At 44.7% G+C, this 21,654-nt stretch overlaps 1 protein-coding gene across 5 annotated transcripts in view; it reads right to left on the bottom strand.

Moving 5' to 3' along the window:
- The window catches only part of EFCAB11 (EF-hand calcium binding domain 11), a 252,207-nt gene that overhangs the window by 152,059 nt on the left and 78,494 nt on the right, over window positions 1-21,654 (bottom strand). Inside the window, exon 6 of one of the 5 annotated variants that reach the window (XM_062181235.1) lies at window positions 12,354-12,406. The exons of the other annotated variants lie outside the window; for them this stretch is intronic. Within the exon in view, the coding sequence (XP_062037219.1) occupies window positions 12,376-12,406 (31 nt within the window). The 3' untranslated portion in view covers window positions 12,354-12,375. Of the gene's footprint in view, window positions 1-12,353; window positions 12,407-21,654 lie in introns of those variants that run through there. 5 annotated transcript variants of the gene reach the window in all.

The raw sequence follows: 21,654 nt of genomic DNA, 5'->3' as shown, positions 1-21,654 counted from the left end.
AATCCATGTCCCTGCATGTATCGTGTAGTTTCAGTTCTTTATGCCTTTGCACTTGCTGTGTTCTCTGGAATATCTTTGAAACACACACACACACACACAAATATTCTTTGCCTTTGTATTTTGAATGTCTCTAGACTGGGGTACTCAAAATATTGTCTTCATATCAATAGCATCATTACTTGAGAGTTTGTTAGATGCAAAATTTCAGCCCCCCCCTCCCCCAATAACATCTATTGAATCAGGAACTCTGAGGATGGGACCCAGGAAGGACATTTTAAAATCCGTACAAGTGATTCCCGTGCACCTGAAGTTTGAGAAGAACTGAACTGCTCTATACAACTATTAATGTTGCCTGAATTAATTGGTAAATCAAACTTGGCACACTTCTACATTTTTAAAAAACCTACCTCCATTCCAAGCTTTTGTACATGTAAATATATAATTGTGTACACATAACGTCTCATATCACTCTCATCAAAATGTCTAATGAAACTGTACCTAATTATTTCATCACAAGATATTTAACTTTGTTCTTTTAAAAGACGAAGGAAGTTACCACATTCTATAGCGCTTCATTTTAAAACAATCTTCATTTCAATATTTACTTATTTGATAGGCAGACAGATGGTGGTGGCAGGAGACAGGAAAATAGAGAGAGAGCTCCCAGCTGCCAGTACCTCCCCAAAGGCATACAACAGCTGAGGCTGGGCCAGGCAGGAGACAGGAACCCAATCCAGGTCTCCCATGTAGGCAGCAGGGACCTGAAAACTCAGCCATCACTTGCTGCCCTCCAGGGTTTGCACCAGCAGGATGCTGGAACCTAGAACAGAGCTCGGACCTTACCCCAGGCACTTAGATATGATATGTGAGCATTCTAACTGGTCTCCTAATTTCTAGGCCAAATACCCACCCAATTTATTATTAGGTAGCTGTTTAGTAGCTTCTTCAGACTCTTTAAGCTTAATCTGTGTAACTCCTAATTTGGGATGGAAGTTCAACACTCTACCTCTTGCCTAGGACCTCACAGCAATTGAATGGGAGGTCTGAGTTCATCAAACTCAGAATTTAGTCTAGGCTTGGTCCACTGAGCACAATACTCCTAGTCCTACTACAGGAATTAACTTGGTGCAGAGACCTTGGAAGGTTACTGCAAACACTTTATTCTGTGGTCAGACAATTAAATGTGTAAAGGTCCCTACCCTCTATCTGGTCATTACCTAAAGGACATTCTTATTGGGGCAGAAGTGATTTGTTGGTGTTGTAATATAGGCAGGCTTTTTACATCTCCCTCTGTAGCTGCTGAAATGCTGGCTGGCACCCAAATGTCCCACTTGGGTTTTGTTCAGGAAAGATTTCTTCCAGCTGCTTTATTTGTTCCACGATTACATGTATGAGCTTCCAGAACGTACAAGATCACAAGTCAAATGAAAGGCTTCATTTCCCAGTTTGCATAAAGAGAGAAAATTTGCAACCAAGGAAACAACAAGACTTGGCTAAATGAAAGTCCAAGTATAATGAGACTGAATAGTATTCCTACTAAAAGGTCAGCGCAGGCTAACGTGCTAAAAGAAAACAGACACTGTAGAGTAATCAGAGTGTCTTTGTGCTCTAGTTATGGTTACACTTGCAAAGAAATTCAGACTCCCCTTTTAGCATTTATAATTTGGAGCAAAACAAGCTCATGGAAATGAAAACAAATTCACATTTAATAATCAACAGAAACAACTACATAATCAGGTGCCTGTTTCAAGGTTGGGAAGATTAATCTAAAAGTGAAGTCAGGGCATCCTGGAGATTGGCCATCACTCGAGTGAAAGCCTGGGAATCAGGTAAAGAGATGCAGGGCTGCAGGAAGAGGCTGACCAGAAGGAAGGCGCTCATGGCAGGTGCAAGAGTAACTGAACGCCAGGGAGCGGGAGACCCTCACATCCCAGGACACGAGAAGAGCACCTGTAGCAGGGACGTGGAGAATCCGCCAAAGCGCATCATCAAATCCAAAACTGCATTAGGAAATTTAAGAAGCAAAATCTGAGATTTGTTCCCTGACTCTCAAACGTATGTACTGAAAAGTCTGCAAAAGTGGACAGAGGCCCGAACGTCAGTCAAGCTTCCAACACATCACACGTTTATGAGTTGGGATTAAGTTGCAGAATTGGTGAGAACACAGACTGGCTATATCACAGGTGGACAGCTGCCACAGGTAAAGAAGACGAAGCACAGTGAGACCTTCAGAAGATTATGTGTAAACCATGAGAGGCTCTGCTCGGCAGCAGTGTGGACCAAGAGTCAATCAGTGAATTTCAAAGTCTGTTACAAAGCAGGAAACACACACACAGAACTGGCTGCACATTGGGTGGATGACCCCTCAGCTGCTGGCAGTGTCATCTGCCAGCAGCTCACAGCTGAAAACCTCCTGCAATGAAACCCCCCACCAGGAAATTGCCTTGTTCCTGCCCAGGGCGATGCCCCCTCCTCTGGGGAGGGCCCCCAGTCTGTGTCTCGTCAGTGCAGGACAAGTACAAATGACTTCAATCTCCATCTCCAAGTCTGTTTCCTGAGAGTCCAGTCTGATACACATCAGTTAAATGTTCATTTTTAAACTTAAAATATAAACATGTGTTTATTCCATGATACTCTCATCGATGCTGAGCAGTTAATTTTAAAAACTGGCCCATTGATTATCTGTATCTCGTGTAAATTACACCTAAATTGCCTGTGGTTTCCTATTTTGCTTTCCTGAAAGCATGTAAATTTAAAGACCATTGGAAAACAACCTAGATGTGATTTTTTAAAAAATCTCCCAATCCACAATTTCTATGGTTAACTTATAGCTAATGTGATAGATTTTTTTAAAACTTTAAAAACTGCGATAAAATATATAGAACATAAAGTCTATCACTGTAGGCATTTTTAAGTGGACAGTCTGCTGGTACTAAGCCCACTGCTACTGCACAGTCATCCCCATCATCCATCCCTGGAATTCTTTTCATCTTGTGAAACTGACACTCTGTGCTCTCCAGACCAGGGCTCCCACTCTACCCCACCTCCAGCCCCTGGCAACCCTGTTCTCCTTCCTGCCTCTATGGATTCAACCACTCTGGGTATCTCAGTGCCTCAGCTTAATCAAGTCTTTCCGAAGCCCTCAAAGTTGATTTTTATAGAAAAAGCAGCTGTCTTTTTGTACTTACATTCCATCTGTTTGCCTAATATTTAATTAAATTACATAATTACAATCACAAGTTCAACTGGCAAGGACACGTCTGGGAACAAACAAATGACATAAACAGTTTTTGGAAGAGGCACAATGGCTGCCTGGTGTGGAAGTGCAAAGGCAGGAGGAGCCCATGGCTACAGGTGTTCACCAGGTCCTTGGGACTGCTGGATAGAGGGCTAGAGGCTTCCTTCCACCTGGTAAGCTGGGTGACAGAAGTGTACACTGTGTGCAAATAGAGACTGTTAGCACTCAATGAGCTCATCACACCAGTTCCATGATGTTACTCCAGGCCCATAATCCTGTGAGGCAAATGTTGTCACCACCCTCATTTTACATACAAAGAAACCAAGGCACAGAGAAGTAGTTAGGCAATTTATCCAGTCGCACCACTAAGAGAGTGGCAGGGCTGAGTCATTGCCTCCAAAGCTTGCCACCCTCACCCCACCTACCACTCTAAAGTGAATACTAACTACAAGGTGTGCCAAGAACAAAATACAGAAGTGATCCTTTGTTTTCTGTTGGTGTCACCCAAAATGACAAAATCTATCACAGCTAGTTTTTATAAAAGGCTGTAATTTAACAAACAAGGGATGCACTTAAATCTTCACAAGAAAAGATGGTAGGTAGCACAATCTGCAATTGTTATTTGTTTACATAGAAATGCTTTCAGTTAATTAAAAGACAGGGAGTTAGGAGATATTTACAAGGCAAAGAACTAGAGTCAGACATCTTAATTCTGCTCTCAGATTAGCACACACAAAAGAGGATCAGTTACAAATGAAAAGAATGGAAAGTTTACAGGCTATAATAAAAGCTAAGTGTGTTACAGTTTGAGATAATTCTGAGTTATGGAGGCAGAAGGAGGGAGGGGTTTAAAGAGAGAGTGAGGAGCCCCTGCTGTGGCACAGCAGCTTAAGCCACCACCTGCAGTGCCAGCATCCCATATGGGAGCCAGTTGGAGTCCTGGCTGCTCCACTTCTGATCCAGCTGCAAATGTGCCTGAGAAGTAGAAGATGGCCCAAGTGCTTGGGCTCCTGCACCCATGTGGGAGACCTGGAGGAAGCTCCTGGCTTCTGGCTCCTGGCTTTGGCCTGGCCCAGCCCTGGCTGTTGCAGCCATCTGAGGAGCAAACTAGTGGATGGAAGACCTTTCCCTTTCTCTCTCTCTCTCTCTTTCTCTAACTCTGCCTTTCAAATAAATAAATAAATCTTTTTTTAAAGAGCGAGTAAGCTAGGCAGCGTACCTAAAGTAACTCAGAGTCAGATAGGAGGTGACCAACCAAAGAGGTCTCATTACAACCATCTGCATTAGCCCTCATATGGAAAAAACCAAACTACCATTTCATCGGAGAGATTTTCCCAAGAAAATAAAGCATGCATTTGTGGTTGCCTATTAAAAATAATTATGAATGATAAAACAGACACAGAGAACTTTTTTAAAAGTGGCATTTTGATTGCTAAAGTGTAATAAGTAGAAGCAAGCTGCACAGGGCAGCCAGCAGGAGACCAGGGCAGAGAGAGGGAGCCCTCATCCTATGGGACGACAGGGTAGTGTTTTTTCCACACTCATTAGCAAAAGGTCCCTCACTGCTCCCCCCTCCTCCAGAAGGCTGAGACAGCAGACAGCTGCAGAGATTCCCATCAGAACAGCACATGGCCAAGAAAGGCCGCCTGCCCCACCAAGCTCCTTCTGCACCAGCAGTCGGTGACCAGACATGAGACACACACCTAATACCCAAGCTCTCTCCCAGACGTCCTGGTCGGCTCCTCTTTCATGGAACCTTCTGATCCTGACACCATTTCTAGAGAGGGCACCTCTTCTGGTTAGACTAGAGGCACCTTAAATACTGGAGTGCAAATTCCAAATTGACATTACCGCCCACCTTGCACTTGATCCTCCTGCTATGCCCCCTGTCTTATGGACTGTTACCATGGTTCTGTGGATTTGGGCATACAATACTATTGGAATGCACCTGCTCTTCCACAACGGCCTCCATTTAGGGGCTTGACTCTTAGAATAAGACCTCTTGATAGTGGTCAGAAGGGTGTTAGCAGTTCGGCCAGGAGGTAGGATACACAATCGCATTTGCTGAGTTCCACCTTCCTACCTAAAAGCCATGTTCAATTCCTGCATCAACCAGGGCACAGCCCTGGGGGAAAAGATGAAAGTGAAGTGGGGACTTGCGCTTGGCACAAGTGTGAGGGAGTTTTAGTGTGCCACTTAGTCTGAATACAACAATCAGCTTTGCTTCGCTTCTTTCCTGTCCTCTTCCCTCTCCTCCCCTTCCATTCCCTTCCCTCCACTTTTCTACAAATGTTATTGTGCATATTTAAGGTATACAACACGATGCTATGGGATACATATTTAGAGATAGCAAAAAGGTTATTATACTAAAGCAAATTAACATATACATCATCTCACATAGTTAACCTTTGCTTTTGTGGCAAGAACAGCTAAAATCTACTCATTTGGCAGCACAATTAAACTACCTATATAACTCATGTTGCAGATTACAGCTCTAGACTTAGGCATCCTACAGATCTGTTACTTCACGTACTCTGATCCACATCTTCCTGTTCTCTCCTCCCAGCCCTCGCTCTTGGGAAGCACCATTTAATTCTCTATTTCCGCAGCCTGGCTTTTTCTTTTTATGATTCCACACTTATGTGATATCAAGCAACATTCTTCCTTCTGTGTCTGACTTAATTTACCTGGCATAACGTTTTCCAGGTTCACCCATGTTATGACAAACAGCAGTATCTCCTTTTTGAAGGCTGAATAGTATTTCATCACACGCACACACACCAGTTTCTTTATCCGTTCATCCACAAGCAGATGTTTAGGTTGTTTCCAAATCCTGGCTATCATAAATAATGCTGCAGCAAAACACAGGAGTGCAGATGGCCGTGCTGTATGCTAAGTTCCTTTCCACTGGGAAAAAGCACAGAAGGACTGCAGTGTCACATGGTAGCTCCATTTGCAATTTCTTTAGAAACTTCTGTACTATCTTCCACAATGCCAACAACGTACACTGGTTTCTTTTTCTCCTCACCCTTACAAACACGTGTTATCTTTCAACTTTTTGTTAACAGCCATACTAATGGGTGTGAGGTGGTATTCGCAGTGGTTTTGATTTGCATTTCCCTGATGATTCATGATGGTGAACATCTTTTCTTACGGCTGGTGGCCATTTTGGTATCTTCTTTGGAGAACTGTTTATTCAGGTTCTTTGCCCATTTTTAAATTGGGTGGTTTTTTTCCCTACCATTGAGCTGTATGGGTTCTTCATAAATTTTGGATGTTAATCCTTTATCAGATGCAAGGTTTGCAAAGGCCAGCTTATTTTCAAGACCCTTGTATCCAATCAGCCGACTGCTTCCTCTGGCAGTCTCTTGCACTACAGTGATTCATGCTGTGTAGACACAGAACTATGTGTTCACTGTCCTGAGCCATCTCTCCTGGCTGAGACACGCAAGGATGCTGCTGGGGCTTCCCAGTAGTCCCCTTCTAGAATCTTCTTGAGAGCATCTGAGCTGGAGCAGAAAACATAAACCTGACTTTGTAGCTCAAACTTTGCCATGAGCGAGCAAACTGCAGGGCTGCCATCAAGTCACCCAATTCTCTGAGTGCGAGCTTTCTTGTAGGGAAAACGAATGTAACTGTATTTCCATACCAGCTGGCTAAATCCCACAACAAACAATAAAGATCAGCTAAGGGCCAGGCGCTGGCCTGGGGCTCAGAGATGTGAGTCACAGCTCGGGGCCTTTATGCACTCCCAGCTTAGTGCGACAGCTGCAGACCAAAAACTGTAACAATACAACATGGCAAGGGCTGTAATCCAGACACCTGAAGCAGGAATGACTGAATCAGGCTGAGGGGGAAGAACTGAAAGAGAATTCATTCCAAGTGAGATACTTGCTGAAAAACATGAAGCCTGGCGCATGTAACAAACGTATTTTTGGTTGATTTTGTAAAAATCCCCTGCACGTGGGCTTCTAGGCACTACGGACCTTGTTGTTTCCTTGTCTTCCTGCAAGTTCCCCTTTTATATGAAGGACAAAACGCCTGACGAGCCCTGCGGCAGTTCTGGAGCAGCTCTGGTATAATCGTCAGGTGCCTCCTCTGAGCCTGTTATCTCTGACACCTGCTTTTCTGACCATACACAAATACTATGTGATTGCTGCCCACTGATTGAACCGAAAACCAGGCAGTTTTCTTCCTTTCTTCCCACCTTCATTAAGAAGGCTTCTCAGAGAGGAGACATTCTGAGTTGTTCCCTAGACAGAGAAAGTTTGTAGTCTGAAACACAGAAAATGACATTTTTTGATGCTAATACTTCATGATATTTTTACCGTTGTACCTCATTATCTTATACAAGAGAATAAAGCAAAGTAGATACTAGAAAAAATATAAAGTGGAAACCAAAAATTCTGATATCAAATTTTTACCCAAGGATAAGAAATTAAATAAGGATCTTGGATCACAGCTGATTTTGGATTCTGGACAAAGCATCTAAGGTAGCAAACAGTGTTTGTTGTTGTTGTTGCTTTTAAGATTTATTTATTTTTTTGAAAGTCAGATTTACAGAGAGTGAGAGCGAGAGTGAGCAAGCGAGCGAGAGAGAGAGAATTTTCCATCCACTGGTTCACCCCCCAAATGGCCACAACAGCCAGGGCTAGGCCAGGCTGAAGCTAAAAGCCAGGAGCTTCATTCGGGTCTCTCATGTGGGTGCAGGGGCCCAAGAACTTGGGTCATCTTCCACTGCCTTCTCAGGCACATTAGGAGGGAGCTAGACTGGAAATGGAGCAGCTGAGACTCAAACTGCCGTCTGTATGGGACGCTGGCACTGCAGACTGCGGGTTAACCCGATGTGCCATCGTGCTGACCCCACAGTGACTTGCATTACAGACTATAGTGGTTTTTTTTTCCAACTTTTATTTAATAAATATAAATTTCCAAAATACAACTTTTGAATATAGCAGCTTTTCCCCCCATAGTCCCCCTCTCACCTGCAACCAACCCACCTCTGACTTGCTCTCCCATCCCATTCTCCATCACGATTCATTTTCAATTATCTTTATATGCAGAAGATCAACTTAGTATATACTAAGTAAAGATTTCAACAGACTGCACCCACAAAGACACACAAAGTATAAAGTACTGTCTGAGTCCTTTACCGTTAATTTGCATAGTACAACGCATTAAGGACAGAGGTCCTACATGGGGAGCAGGTGCACAGTGACTCCCGTTGTTGATTTAACAATTGACACTCTTATTTATGACATCAGTAATCACCCGAGGCTCTTGTCATGAGCTGCCAAAGCTATGGAAGCCTCTTGAGTTCACCAACTCCAATCTTGATTAGACAAGGCCATAGTCAAAGTGGAAGTTCTCTCCTCCCTTCAGACAAAGGTACTGCCCTCTTTGGTGGCCCATTCTTTCCACTGGGATCTCACTTACATTTAGGTGTTGTGTGGTTTTTTTTTTTTTTTTTTGGTCACAGTGTCTTGGCTTTCCATGCCTGCAAAACTCTCATGGGCTTTTTAGCCAGATTCGAATGCCTTAAGGGCTGATTCTGAGGCCAGAGTGCTGTTTAGGGCATTTGCCATTCTATGACAGACTATAGTGTTTTGAAAATATGTCCACACATTCTTGGAAGTCACCTGTTTCAAGAACGAAATCTAAAAGCCCTTCCCCTGAAATGTGGGCTCTCTCCCAGAAATCTCCCGTAGGGCCGTGTCATGGAGAAACTCAAGTAACCCTGACCAGAGGGCCATGTGGTGAGAAAATGAGGCCTCTACAAACAACATGCCCCAACTTGCCAGGCAAGTGAGGGAGCCAGCTCAGAAGCAAATCCTCCGGCTCCAGTGAAGCCCTCAAGTGCACACCGAATTGAACGTCACCTCATGAGGGACATGGACCAAGCTCAGCTGCTCAGGAATTAATTCCTGACCCAGACATGCTGGTGAGACGCTATGTGTTCACTGCTGGAATCAGCTAAGCGTCAGGGTTGATTGTTTATCTGCAACAGACAACTAAGGCATGGGCCAATAGGGTAGCAGTGATAAGGCTTCTGTAGCAGGACACAGTTCCCTTCATTTTCTCTGGATCCTTTACATCTGACACACATGGTTGTGGGTTGTGAGACAACACAAAACGTCACTGCTAGCTCTAGCTCATTCCACCACTCCACACTGCCCACCTCATAGGAAAAAACTGAAGCTTAAGATACTAGAATTATAAGACTGAAAAGACCGAGGGGTTGTGGCTTCTTAAGAAATAATTTAAAATAAGGTTCTTGGCAAGGCAGTAATAACGAAAGTAAGCAGCATCACAAAGCTGTACAATCCAGGGAAATAAAGCAAAGCAAGTGCTAGCTACTTTTATTAGTCACCAAACAGTAGGTTTTGGATTTTACCAGAACTGATGGTTTTGGCACTTAAGTAATTTATTTCATTTATTTAAAAACACAGTTTTGTATGGATAGTGTGAATTAGTCTCTAAAGGTTCAAGATGTTAGATCTACAAACAGAAGAAAGGGCACTTTAATCTCACTTATTATTTCTTACTTTTCTCAAAAGTTAGATTCATTTCTTAATAAATATTTCCTGTAAACCTAATTTCTGCCAGAAATTACCCAAGAGCCTGAGAATGGAATGTTGGGAACGAAAGTCTGGTCCTCGAGATCTCGCAAATGGTAGACTAGTGATTCTCACAGGAGCATGGCCTTGGGGACACAATACAATACGGATGCACAGGCCCATTTGTAGGAACTCAACATGAAAGGTGGGGCAGTCAGACCTGGAGGCCTCCCTGCTGCTAAAATCGTAATTGATTCCGATGCTTGTTCAGCATGGGAAAAAACCAAGGTGCATAACACAATACAGCCCCCTTAGTCCTTCATCAAATATTTAGTGCACCTCAGGGCCCAGGTCTGGGGACACCACAGTAAGGAATTCTAGCCAGACAAATGGAGGCGCGGTGAGGATGTTCTGTCATGGCAGGGGCTTCTCCATGGTCCTATCACGTGGCAGGCTTGACAAGTAATGAAAGAACACGGCAGCAGGGTCACGCGTTCTGAGCTCTTCTGATTTGAGAGCAGCCTCACTGATTTCAGAAGGCAATCTTCTCACGTGGTGGCTGAGAAGCTTTAGAAGTTGACCTCCCCAAAGCCAAGCATGAAAGAAGGGAACAGTACCGAGTTCTAATTTACCTTTTTCCTTGACTGCCGCCTCTCAGGACTAAAACGTGTCTTCAGGAAACGGAGCAAGGCCAAAGTATATTTCTCTATCAAGTCTAAAAAGCTGTGTTGTTACTAGAGGCATGTCCTCTCAGGTGCTACCAATCTGGGACTTTTTGGAAAGATATAATTGAGCAAGAAAAAGAAGGTAGATGTGAAAAATGTCTTTCACTTGAGACTGCTGTAAATTGTCTGGAATGTCTCTAATAGGCAGAAAGTAAGTTCATAGAAAACACTAGCTTTCAAGTCTGAATCAATGACCTAGAAATAAATCTCAGAGAGGGATAAGTGAAATTTTGAAAGAGTAGAATCAAAGAATATCAAAATGCTATTTCCAAATGGCTTGTAAAAATAATGTTTTGGGGTTACAATGGTACATTTTAAATCTACAGGTATCAATAATATACTGGCATTTTGTTACTTAATGGTGGTCAACTGAGGAGTAAATTTCCTTCCACAGATATTATGACTGGAACTGACTGAGGAGCTTATGATCCAGTCTCGCCACTAACACAAAGTCCTTTCTCTTTCCAGGACCATTCCCACCTGCTAACCATTGTCACCATGCTTCTAACTACCTAGAGGTTAGCTTTTATTTCTTAAGTTTTTATTTATTCGAAAGGCAGAGCCACACACACACACACACACACACAAAGGGAAAGAGAGAGAGAGATCCCCCATCTGCTCGTTCACTCCCCAAATGGCTGCCACGGCCAGAGCTGGGCCAATCTGAAGCCAGGAGCCAGAAGCTTCTCCTGAGTCTCCCGTGTGGGTGCAGGGCCAAGGACTTGGGCCATCCTCGCTGCATCCCCAGGCTCATTAGCAGGGAGCTGGATTGGAAGCGGGGAAGCCAGGATGTGAACTGATGCCCACATGGGATGCTGGCAGCGCAAGCGGTGGCTTAACCCACTGTGCCACAGCACTGGCCCCCTTGAAGGTTAACATTTTGTCCTCCTCCTACACAAAACCAAGCCCAGATCTCTTATTGATAGATTTCTCTGTTTTCCCTGTTGTTTCCCCTCTGTGTCCATGACACTGGCTCTCCTGGGACAGTTCCTAGTCTGTCTTCCCTCCCAGCCAGTGATGCCCTTCACACGCCCTGCTGCTGCACTTCTCTTTCTAACCATCCACGGCATCGTGATTCTCCTTCTTGCCTGAGCTCCCCATCTTTGGAGCCGACTCTGATAGTTCTCTGTGTGTTGCTTCCCAACATTCAAACAGCTGTCGAGGCTGATTGTTTCTGCATTAACCTTTCTAAGATCTGACCTTCCTCTCCCATGTCCATCTCTCTCCCCATCAACTGAGACCTGGTCAGTTACCATGGCTACTATGCAACAACCTCTTCATCCTCTGGTACCTCCTGCAGCTGCAGCCTACAAGCAGGTGCAGGAAGACCTTTCTCATCATGTCCCTTCCCAGCCATCCCGCTGACTCTACCTCCAGGACCTTAGCTAGACCATCTCCTTTTGCAAGTCAAATCTAATACATTCTCCAAGATCCAACAGGAAACTCCTCCTTGGATGACATCTTCCCAATCAGAAACCCCATCCACAGTAAACTGTAACCTTGTTGGTGGTCAAGTCAGGATCACATTCTCCTACACTTGCTGCAACAAGAGGGCAGTTCTTGCAGAGACCACAGCCATGTGGGAGGGGACAAGGCAGGATCCTATACACGATTGCTACATTGGACTGAATTGCACTGCAGCTCTGCCAAACCTTAATTACATTAGGATTGAGGGGGAAAAGAGGAGGCACATCTTGTTTCAACTGTAATAGTTCTTACTTTAATTTATTATGTAGTAATAACGTGAACAGATGCTAAAAGCATTCATTTTTTTAAAAAAATTAGAAAATGACGAACAAAATCCTTTAAACATTTTTGTTCATTTTCTTTCCTCTGACACTTCAGATCAATCTTCTCATTCTGAATACACAGGGGTCTTTTGGCACCTGAGGAACGAAGGAATCATGACAAGGGGTAGATTCAAATATGTGAAGGATGAATTGTGTCCAGAAAACCCTGGGTCAAAGAGAGATTTTCCAAATGGGAAATGAATTCTGACAGGGAGCTGACTGCTGGGAAATGAAGGAAGGCTTTGAAAAGCTACTCATCATGATCAGATTTTAGTTCTGTTGACTACTCTAAATATACACGTGGAATCTATAATATATGTGTCCTTCTGAAAAGATTTCAATATGCCGAAGAGGAATCCACATCATCAAAGATGGTAATGTGTCACAGACACAAAATAACAGATGTTCATGGTAATCAATCTTACCTCTCGATATTAAGGTGAGCCCTTGGCTAGGTAAAATAATCAGGAAGTTATTCTGATACATTGTGCAACATCACATGTGAAAATTACAACTATATTTTATTTGTCCTTGTTGCTTCTGCATTATTTCATTTAATATGTGAACTGTTTTCTCTCATGCACAGGGAATTTATTGAGCATTTTCAGTGTGCCAGGCACTGTCCACAGCTCTAAGGATTCAAAAATTGCTGTTCAAAAGGAAGTCACAGCCAAGTAGGGGATTTCACAGGCTTTGTGGGGAAAAAATGAAATGTAAAAGACAGGAATTAACAAAAAGGGAAGACAGAACACAAATTGGAAAATGTTAGTTTTGTTTATCTTTTTTAAAGGATTTTATTTGAAATGCAGAGAGCGAGAGCGAGAGCGAGAGCGAGAGAGAGAGAGAGAGAAAAGAGAGAAGAGATGGATCTCCTATGCACTGGTTTACTACCCAAACAGCCACTACAGCTGGGGCTGAACCAGGCTGAATCCAGGTGTCTGGAATTCTGTATGGTCTCCCATGTGGGTGGCAGGGGCTCAAGTGCTCAGACCATCTTCTATTATTTCCCCAAGGGCATTAGCAGGGAGCTGGATTGGAAGCAGAGCTGCTGGGACTTGAATTGGCACTCTACTAGGGTATGCTAGTGTTGCAGGAAGGCAGCTCAACCCACTGCACCACCATACCAGCCCCCAATATAGCTTCAATCTTTAATTTCTTAAATTAAGAACAATCTAACCACTCAGTGTTAAATAAATCCAGCTATGAACTCTGCCAATTTGATCAGATTCAGTTTTCTGAAATTCTCATGTCTGAATGTATCAGGCCAAATGACAACAGTGACAGTTGCACATGTGCTAAGATGCTGCAAAAACAGGGATTCTGCAGATGGAACAGCCCTCAGTACCAACATCTACCCCTTCAGAACTATAACTGTTGGTATTTTTATTTTCTCATTTGTTATTTGGCAACACTTCCTTCAATGTTGTATATGAAACTGAGAATGATATTAATTACTACATCATTATAAAATAATCCTGAAAGAATAACAGAAAAGCATCAAAGAAATTCTGGAAAATGTATGAGTGATCAATAGGGATCTATGTGACCAACTCCTAACAATTATGGAGGAAACATTACACAAGAAAGACAACCATGGAACAAAGCAACAGGATTAAAAATACTAATTTTAAAGAAAACAGAATAAAATGCAGCTGAAAAAGCAAACCTGCTCACCACCTGGAGTGTTCTCTTCCTAGCCAACATCTGAGCCTTCGCCACCCCTGCAGCCCTTCCTCCCTCACCTCCAACTGCTCCCCCTTCTGAACTCCCTCTGGTCGCCTCACCTGCTGGCACCAGGCAGGGAATCAGAGGCCACTTTCCATGTTCCATATATTTGCCTTTCTTTCCAAATGGATGAGGAAAGGAAGTACATCTCCTGTTCTCTGTCCCAGCAACCAAGGAAGCCCTCTGCCAATGGTGAGTGTGGGGTTGGTGAGGGTGTGTATGCTAATGTTATGCTAATGCTTCTGCAACATTAATGAACATAGCTGGTTGAGAAGAAAGAACCTAGGGTTAAAATTTCTAAGTGCCACATATTTTGCCCAATTTGAAAATATTTCTGAAGAACACAATATAACATTGTATTACTTAGATAAGTAAACATTGTAAGAAATAAAACTTTCCCATTTAAGAACCAGAAAGATAATTTATTCTGAATTTTAAAACTCTTTAAGCTTAGATGAGATATATAGAGAACAAAAGATCATCCAACCTTTCATTAACCAATAACCTAATTTGCATGTTCTTCCCCTCTTGTCAAACTCCAGTTTACAAAATTATTCTAACACAGTACAGCTGATGAGGAACACTATTTAATTTTTTAGCGCTTTTAAAATTATTTACTATTTATTTGAAAAGGAGAGAGAAAGAGAGAGACAGAGAAATCTTCCTCTTCTGATTTACTCTCTTGTTCACTCCCCAAGTTCCTGCAATAGCCAAGGGCTGGGACAGGCTAAATCAGGAGCCTGGAACTCCACTGGGGTCCCCCTTGTATGTGGCAGGACTGCAAGTACTGGAGCCATCACCTGCTGCCTCCTAGGGTTCACATTAGCAGGAAGATGGAATTAATTGGAAGTAGACTGAAACCCAGGTACTTCCATACAAGATGCAGCCATCCAAGGGGGGTCTTAATCACTACACCAAACACCCATTGCTGCTTAATTTTTAAAGTACATTTATTTTGGGGCTGGCTGTGGTGCAGTGGGTTAATGCCCTGGCCTGAAGCACCGGCATCCCATATGGGTGCCTGTTCGAGACCTGGCTGCTCCACTTCTGATCCAGCTCTCTGCTATGGCCTGGGATAGCAGTAAATCCTTGGGTCCCTGCACCTACATGGGAGAACTGGAAGAAGCTCCTGGCTCCTGGCTTCAGATCGGCAGAGCTCTGGCCAATTGGGGAGTGAACCAGCGGATGGAAGACCTCGCTCTCTCTCGGCTTCTCCTCTCTCTGTGTAACTCTGACTTTCAAATAAATAAATAAATCTTTTTTAAAAAAATAAAATAAAACACATTTATTTTATTTTTAAAACAGTTCTTAGCAACTGTCCCTAACAAGTGGGATCCACATCTTTACTGAAGTCCAGGCCCTCCACCCACTCAGCCAGTGATCAAGTGTCAAGGGCAAGGCTGGATTGGGAAGCACATGTTTCAGGGTCCCCTGAATGGCCTGTCTACCCTAAAAACAATTTATTTGAGGTCTGTTTGCTGATGCTCTCCTTTATTTAACATTATACAAATAGACAAAAGGCTTAGAACATCTGCCTGCTGCCCTCGAGGTGTGATGCTTCCCTACAACCCACTGGACTGGGCCTCTGTTCTTGGTCTCCAGGATCCCTGAAGTTTGGGAAGGAAGGACCCACCCACCGCTCTGGAGATGTGTCCTCAGTGACTAACTCTTGGATGGCTAGGCTCTCCTGGCCCCACTTATTGACCCAAAACCTTTAGAGTGAAGCCCCACTCTTCTGGCCCTCTTGAGAAGAGCGGCCCTCCCACCTCAGGCCAGTGAGGCTGTGGGCACGAGGCCTGCAGCAGGTGCAATGAGCATCACCACCATGCGAGGAGTCAGCCGAGATCACAGCCAAGGGCGGGGAGGGAGGGCAGAAAGAGTACCAGATGTGTGGAGCCAGGGCTCCGGTGGAATTACACCCGAAGTCAGTGCCACCTCGGCATGGCTCAGCTGCAAAAGCCAACAAATTCCTTCCATCATTCACGCCAGCTGGAATTACAATTGGCCACATGTTATATCCAGGGAGAAGAAAACAGAGCAATTCAAAATGGCGTCCTGAAGTTCACAGCAGTCGTCCTGGACAGACCCTGTCTTGAAATCAGGCACTGATTTATCCACTGACACATGAGCCCCAGGCACCTGAAGGCAGTAGAGATGCCAAGGAGGGAAAGGGCCTTGCTCTGAAGAGGATGACTTTTAAAGATGTTATTTAGGCTTCAATTTTGTCCAAGACTGCTTAGTTGTTAGGGGACTAGAGTTTTAAACTGTAGGATTTTATATTACAGAATTTTCAACCATAGGTGTCAGGGATCCTTGGGGGCTAGGGCCTAGGCGGGCACCCCTCAAATGTCTCCACGTGGCAGTCCCTCCATCTCCCTTCTGATCCTGACTGCCCTCACTAATGAGACCACCCAATGGGGCTGGGAGGTCTGCGGACCCCTCAGACATAGGGCTGCCAGGATGGCTGGGAAGTCTGTCTCCAGACCGACCGGCATCTCCCCCACTAACAGCTTCTTGTGCTGCATGTGTGACCTTGCGGCTTTAAATCGCACCTCCAGGGTGGTTGCCATCTTTCATCCAGAGCTAGCAGAGGAGGTGGCTGGGTCCCTAAGGAGACGGGCTGTCTCCAAGAGACTCCCGGTATCTCCTTGAGCCCCAAGCCAATCAACACACAGTATATGAAACCCCCTGTCCAATGGGCACCCCCACAGAATGACCCAATGAGCAGAAAGTAACGCCTTAAAAACCCTGGGTACTTCCTCAAAGCCAGTGTCCCACTCGGGTACTCCGCCTGGTCTCCTCCTGGACCAGACACTTTTCTGTCAAATAAAAGTTTCTGCCTCTTTTCAAATTGTTTCCCAGCTTTTTATTTCTCCACTAAGCTGAGGAAAAGAACCTAGGAAACTCGCTCCTGCAACCTCCCTCCCCTCCACAACCAGTAACAACTAGTAGGCTTCCCTTCTCCAAATCCCAATAAGACTTACAGACAGGATACCCTGTCCCTCTCCTGCTAAAATGCTTGGGGTGATTCCATGTCTTTGGCCATGAGGCCCGCGGGCCACACTCCATGTACACACAGCCCTCCCTCTTCAAGCCTCACTGGCAACTCCTCAAAGGCCCCGAGAAATGTTTCCTCTCCAGGATTCTGTGCACCCTACTAACTTTCCCTAATGTGCTCTCCCACAGCCCTGTCATCAGGCTGCCTCCGACTTGATCTCCAGGTCCCTGTGTAGACGTGTCTCACTCAGAGAAGCTGCCCTGGGCCCAGCTCCGTCAGGGCTCCCAGTTATCACTGGTCATGATGTCCCCTGCTATTCTAGAATGGCAGTAGAGAATGAGCTAGTTTTTAGTGTAATCATTTACAGAAGGTCTGTTTCCCTGTCTGGACTGTAAACCTGAGAATGAAGTCAAGAACCAGGTCTACTTGTTCATCCCCTTGATGGGGACTGAACTGACTCACGACTTCATGATTTCTAGTCTCTGTTTGCTATGCTGTCTTGGTCTCCTTCAGGTCAGTGTCCATGTCTTCTATCGGCAGCTTTTAACTCTATTACACTCTCTGCCTTATACATACCTCGGACCTCAAATCAGTCACTGGTGACCTAAGTCAGGAGAAGTCAAACAAGGACACTTAGCCCCTTCTGGACCTCACCTCCGCCAACGGAGTTCCACTCCTTCAACTGTGTTAACACATGGCCTGTCTAGTGCCTACCAGTCCGGAAAGAATACAAGGAAAAGAGTGACAGAAAGCAGGGCTGACTCAGGAAGCAAACTCTAGCTAATGATCCTGCAGTCCCAACATCGCTCCCTTTGCTTGGCCTTAATCTTTGATTTCACCTTTATTCCCTTTTAAAAAAATTTATTTACTTATTTGAACTGAAAGTTGAGGGGGAGGGAGAGGGAGAGGGAGAGGGAGGGAGGAATAGAGAGAGAGAGAGAGAGAGAGAGAGAGAGAGAACCATCCACTGGTTCACTTCCCAAATGGTCCAAGGGCCGGGGCTGGGCCAGGACAGTCAGGAACCTGGAATTCCATCTGGGTCTCCCACATGGGTGACAGGGGCTCAAGTATTTGAGCCACCTTCCTTTGCTTTCCCAGGTACATTAGCAGGAAGCTGGATTGGGAGTGGAGCAAACAGAATTCTAACTGGTGCCCATATGGAATGCCAGCATTGCAGGTGGTGGCTTATCCCACTGCACCATGCTGGCCTGATTTCACTTATTCTGTGTGTTGAATAATCTATGCTTGCTTGACTTAGGCATTTAGTAAGTCTTTTCTTTTAATAATGCAAATGCCTCTGGGAGGATTAGGGAACTATCAGCTACACACATGTTAGTATGAAGGAGTTAAATCAAAATGCTTCCCTACCAACATATGAGATCAGCTACTCCAAGGGGATGACAGGTTAAGGAAAGCGCAGGGAGCCACGGGTGATTGTGGAGGGAGGGGTGCACCCTGGGGCAGGAGGGCACAGAGGAGAGGGAGCCCAGGAAGGCAGGAGAAAAGGTTTCCCTCCTTTCCTTTCTACGTTTTAACACTAACGAGAGTCCCAGGCATTAGGGTACAGGTGAGCCACACCAGGAGTTACAGATGTCTCATGGGCTAGCCTGGGAAGCTAAGGGTCATTTTACTACATTGTTGGGTGTTCTAGGCTAGCTTCCAGATTCAACTTCCCAACCATGGAAATTAATCCATTCTTAACTGGGGACTATACTTCCTTTGTTTTATTCCAAAGGGCAAAATCCTGAACTAAGTCCACAAGTGTGCCATAAAATGATTGCCTAACTGATAGACCAACAAGTGTACAGTCTTATCACCAAACCAAAACCTGCAGTCCCTGAAGAGAAACCCTGGTAAGATCAGGACTAAACTAAACTAAAGATCTCTCATGATCATTTTCCAAGGACCTGGTATAGTTTTTAAGTTGGAGTGGCTTGTATTTCAAATTACACATTATGGCCAGCGCTGCAGCTCACTAGGCTAATCCTCCGCCTGTGGCGCCGGCACACCGGGTTCTAGTCCCGGTCGGGGCGCCGGATTCTGTCCCGGTTGCTCCTCTTCCAGTCCAGCTCTCTACTGTGGCCCGGGAAGGCAGTGGAGGATGGCCCAAGTGCTTGGGCCCTGCACCCGCAAGGGAGACCAGGAGAAAGCAACTGGCTCCTGGCTTCGGATCAGCGCATTTGTGGGGTGAACCAACAGAAGGAAGACCTTTCTCTCTGTTTCTTTATCTCACTGTCTAACTCTGCCTGTCAAAAAAAAAAAAAAAAAAACACAAAAACGCATTATTACATTTCAAGCATTATTATGCATACGGTACACCATGCATTATCATGCATGGGACTGTGTGATCTCCAGAAAGAGGTAAAGTGATAACAAAACATTCTTACTAAAAGGAAAGATATTTTGATTTCGTATACAAATGCCTCACTTGGTGGGATTTGATATATCAAAATGAAACTCTCCTTAGAGTTAAGTAGCAAACCATCTTCTATACAATATGCTCATGAAAATGTCACAACAGGGGGTCCTGGGTCCCTTGTGCACTGTGCTTAGCCATGCTGCCAGCCTAGGGGAGGCTTATTCTGCTCCTTTACACTGCAGTTCTTTGTTTCAACTGCTCTCCAAGTCAGACTAAAGTATGGTTTTCTTCCTTGCCACTGAATAAAGATAAATCTGCAAGCTAAGGATAAAGAAGTTCATCCTCCGCCTTTGAAGCCCATTCCACATTAAGTAACGGAGTTTCCTCACAGGGACCAATTATGACTCAGGAGGAAAATGACATTCGAGCACACCAGAGATCAAACACTGCACATGTCCCGCCTACTTCTTACAGAAACAAATAAGCGCACACACTAGGTCTCATCCCAGCACACATAACATCTGTTCTCTTTATATTAATAAAAAAATTGTTTTAAAAAGCTAAAAAAAAAATCCACACAAGCACGTTTAATGAAATAATAATAAAAAAAATCTCTAAGATGCTTTTCCTCTCCTTTAGAAATGTTAAGTCGAGCTTATAAAAAACATTAACCATCCAGGTATCAATGATACAGCTTTGCTGGGAAGGAAAAATATGAAATTCATTTGAAAAAGGGGTAATCAGAGGGATCTCAGCAAATCCCAAGGTAGTCTCCCTCCTGCCTAGAGCTCATGGAGCCTGCCCTACTTGTCCTTACAATTCACTTCTCACCACCACAACTGTGTAGCTTTCTGACTTCCAGGAGATTAAAAACAAAAATTTATGGGGCCAGCACTGTGGTGTAGTGGGTTAATCTTCCACCTGCGGCGCCCAGCATCCCATATGGGTGCCGGTTCTAGTCCCAGTTGCTCCTCTTCCAATCTAGCTCTCTGCTGTGGCCTGGGAAAGCAGTGGGAGATGGCCCAGGTCCTTGGGCCCCTGCCCCGCATGGGAGACCAGGAAGGAGCACCTTGGCTCCTGGCTTCGGATCGGCTCAGCTCCAGCTGTTGTGGCCATTTGGGGAGTGAACCAACAGAATGAAGACCTTTCTTTCTGTCTCTGTCTCTCACTGTAACTCTACTTCTCAAAGAAATAAAATCTTAAAAAAAACACACACAAAAATTCTGGGGCTGGCACTGTGGTGTAACAGGTAAAACCACTACCTGCAAAGTCAGCATTCCACATGGGCATAGATTTGAGACCTGGTTGCTCCACTTCCAATCCAGCTCCCTGCTAATGTGCCTGGGAAAGCAGCAGAGGATGGCCTCTGGTTCCTAGGCCCCTGCACCCCTTGGGAGAACCTGGAAGAAGCTCCTGACTCCTGGCTTCAGCCTGGCCCAGCCCCAGCCATTGTGGAAGCTCCTGACTCCTGGCTTCAGCCTGGCCCAGCCCCAGCCATTGTGGCCATTTGGGGAGTGAATGAGCAGATGGAAAATCTGTCTCTCGCTCTCTCCAACTCTTTCTCTCTCTGTATAACTTTGACTTTCAAATAAATAAATCTTAAGAACAAATTCTAGGGGCAGGCAATCGGCCTAGTGGTTAAGGCACTAGTTAAGATGCTGCATCCCATAATAGAGCACCCGTGGTTCCCAGCTCCAGTTCCTAACTCTCACTGCCTGCTAATGGGCACCTTGAGGGTAGCAGACGATGGCTCAAGTAGCTGGGTTCCTGTCACCCGTGTGGAAGACCTGAGTTGAGTTTCCAGCTCCCAGCTTCAGCCCCATCCCAGTCCCAGCTGTTGAGGACATTTGGAGAGTAAACTAGTAGAGACAACTTCTGTAAGGTAAGTTTTTAAAATGACGGAAAAATTTTAAATTCTGCACACTCACATTACATTACTAGAAACTGAAGGATTAAGTGACAGGTTTGGCATTGTTAAAAGCATGAGCTTTACAACGCGCAGAACTGAGTTTGCATCCTGGCTCTTGCTCCGTAAGAAGTTGTTTCATTGCTCTCTGAGCCTCTGCTTCCTCAACACAAGTGGGGGTGATGATAGCAGCCAGCTCAGGGTTTCTGTAAAAAGTAAACTTAAAAAGGCATGGAAAGCGTTTGGGCTGGCATTAGGTATGATGACAACTTCCAAGAGACCTTAGAAAGACTCTAGCGTCTCAACTTCCAAGGTCAGCTAGAACGAGTAGCCAGCTATCTTCCCACATTTGATAA

Source organism: Lepus europaeus, chromosome 22, assembly GCF_033115175.1.
Source record: "Lepus europaeus isolate LE1 chromosome 22, mLepTim1.pri, whole genome shotgun sequence".
NCBI classification, from domain to species: Eukaryota; Metazoa; Chordata; class Mammalia; order Lagomorpha; family Leporidae; genus Lepus; species Lepus europaeus.
This window is presented reverse-complemented; position numbering and strand designations above follow the sequence as displayed.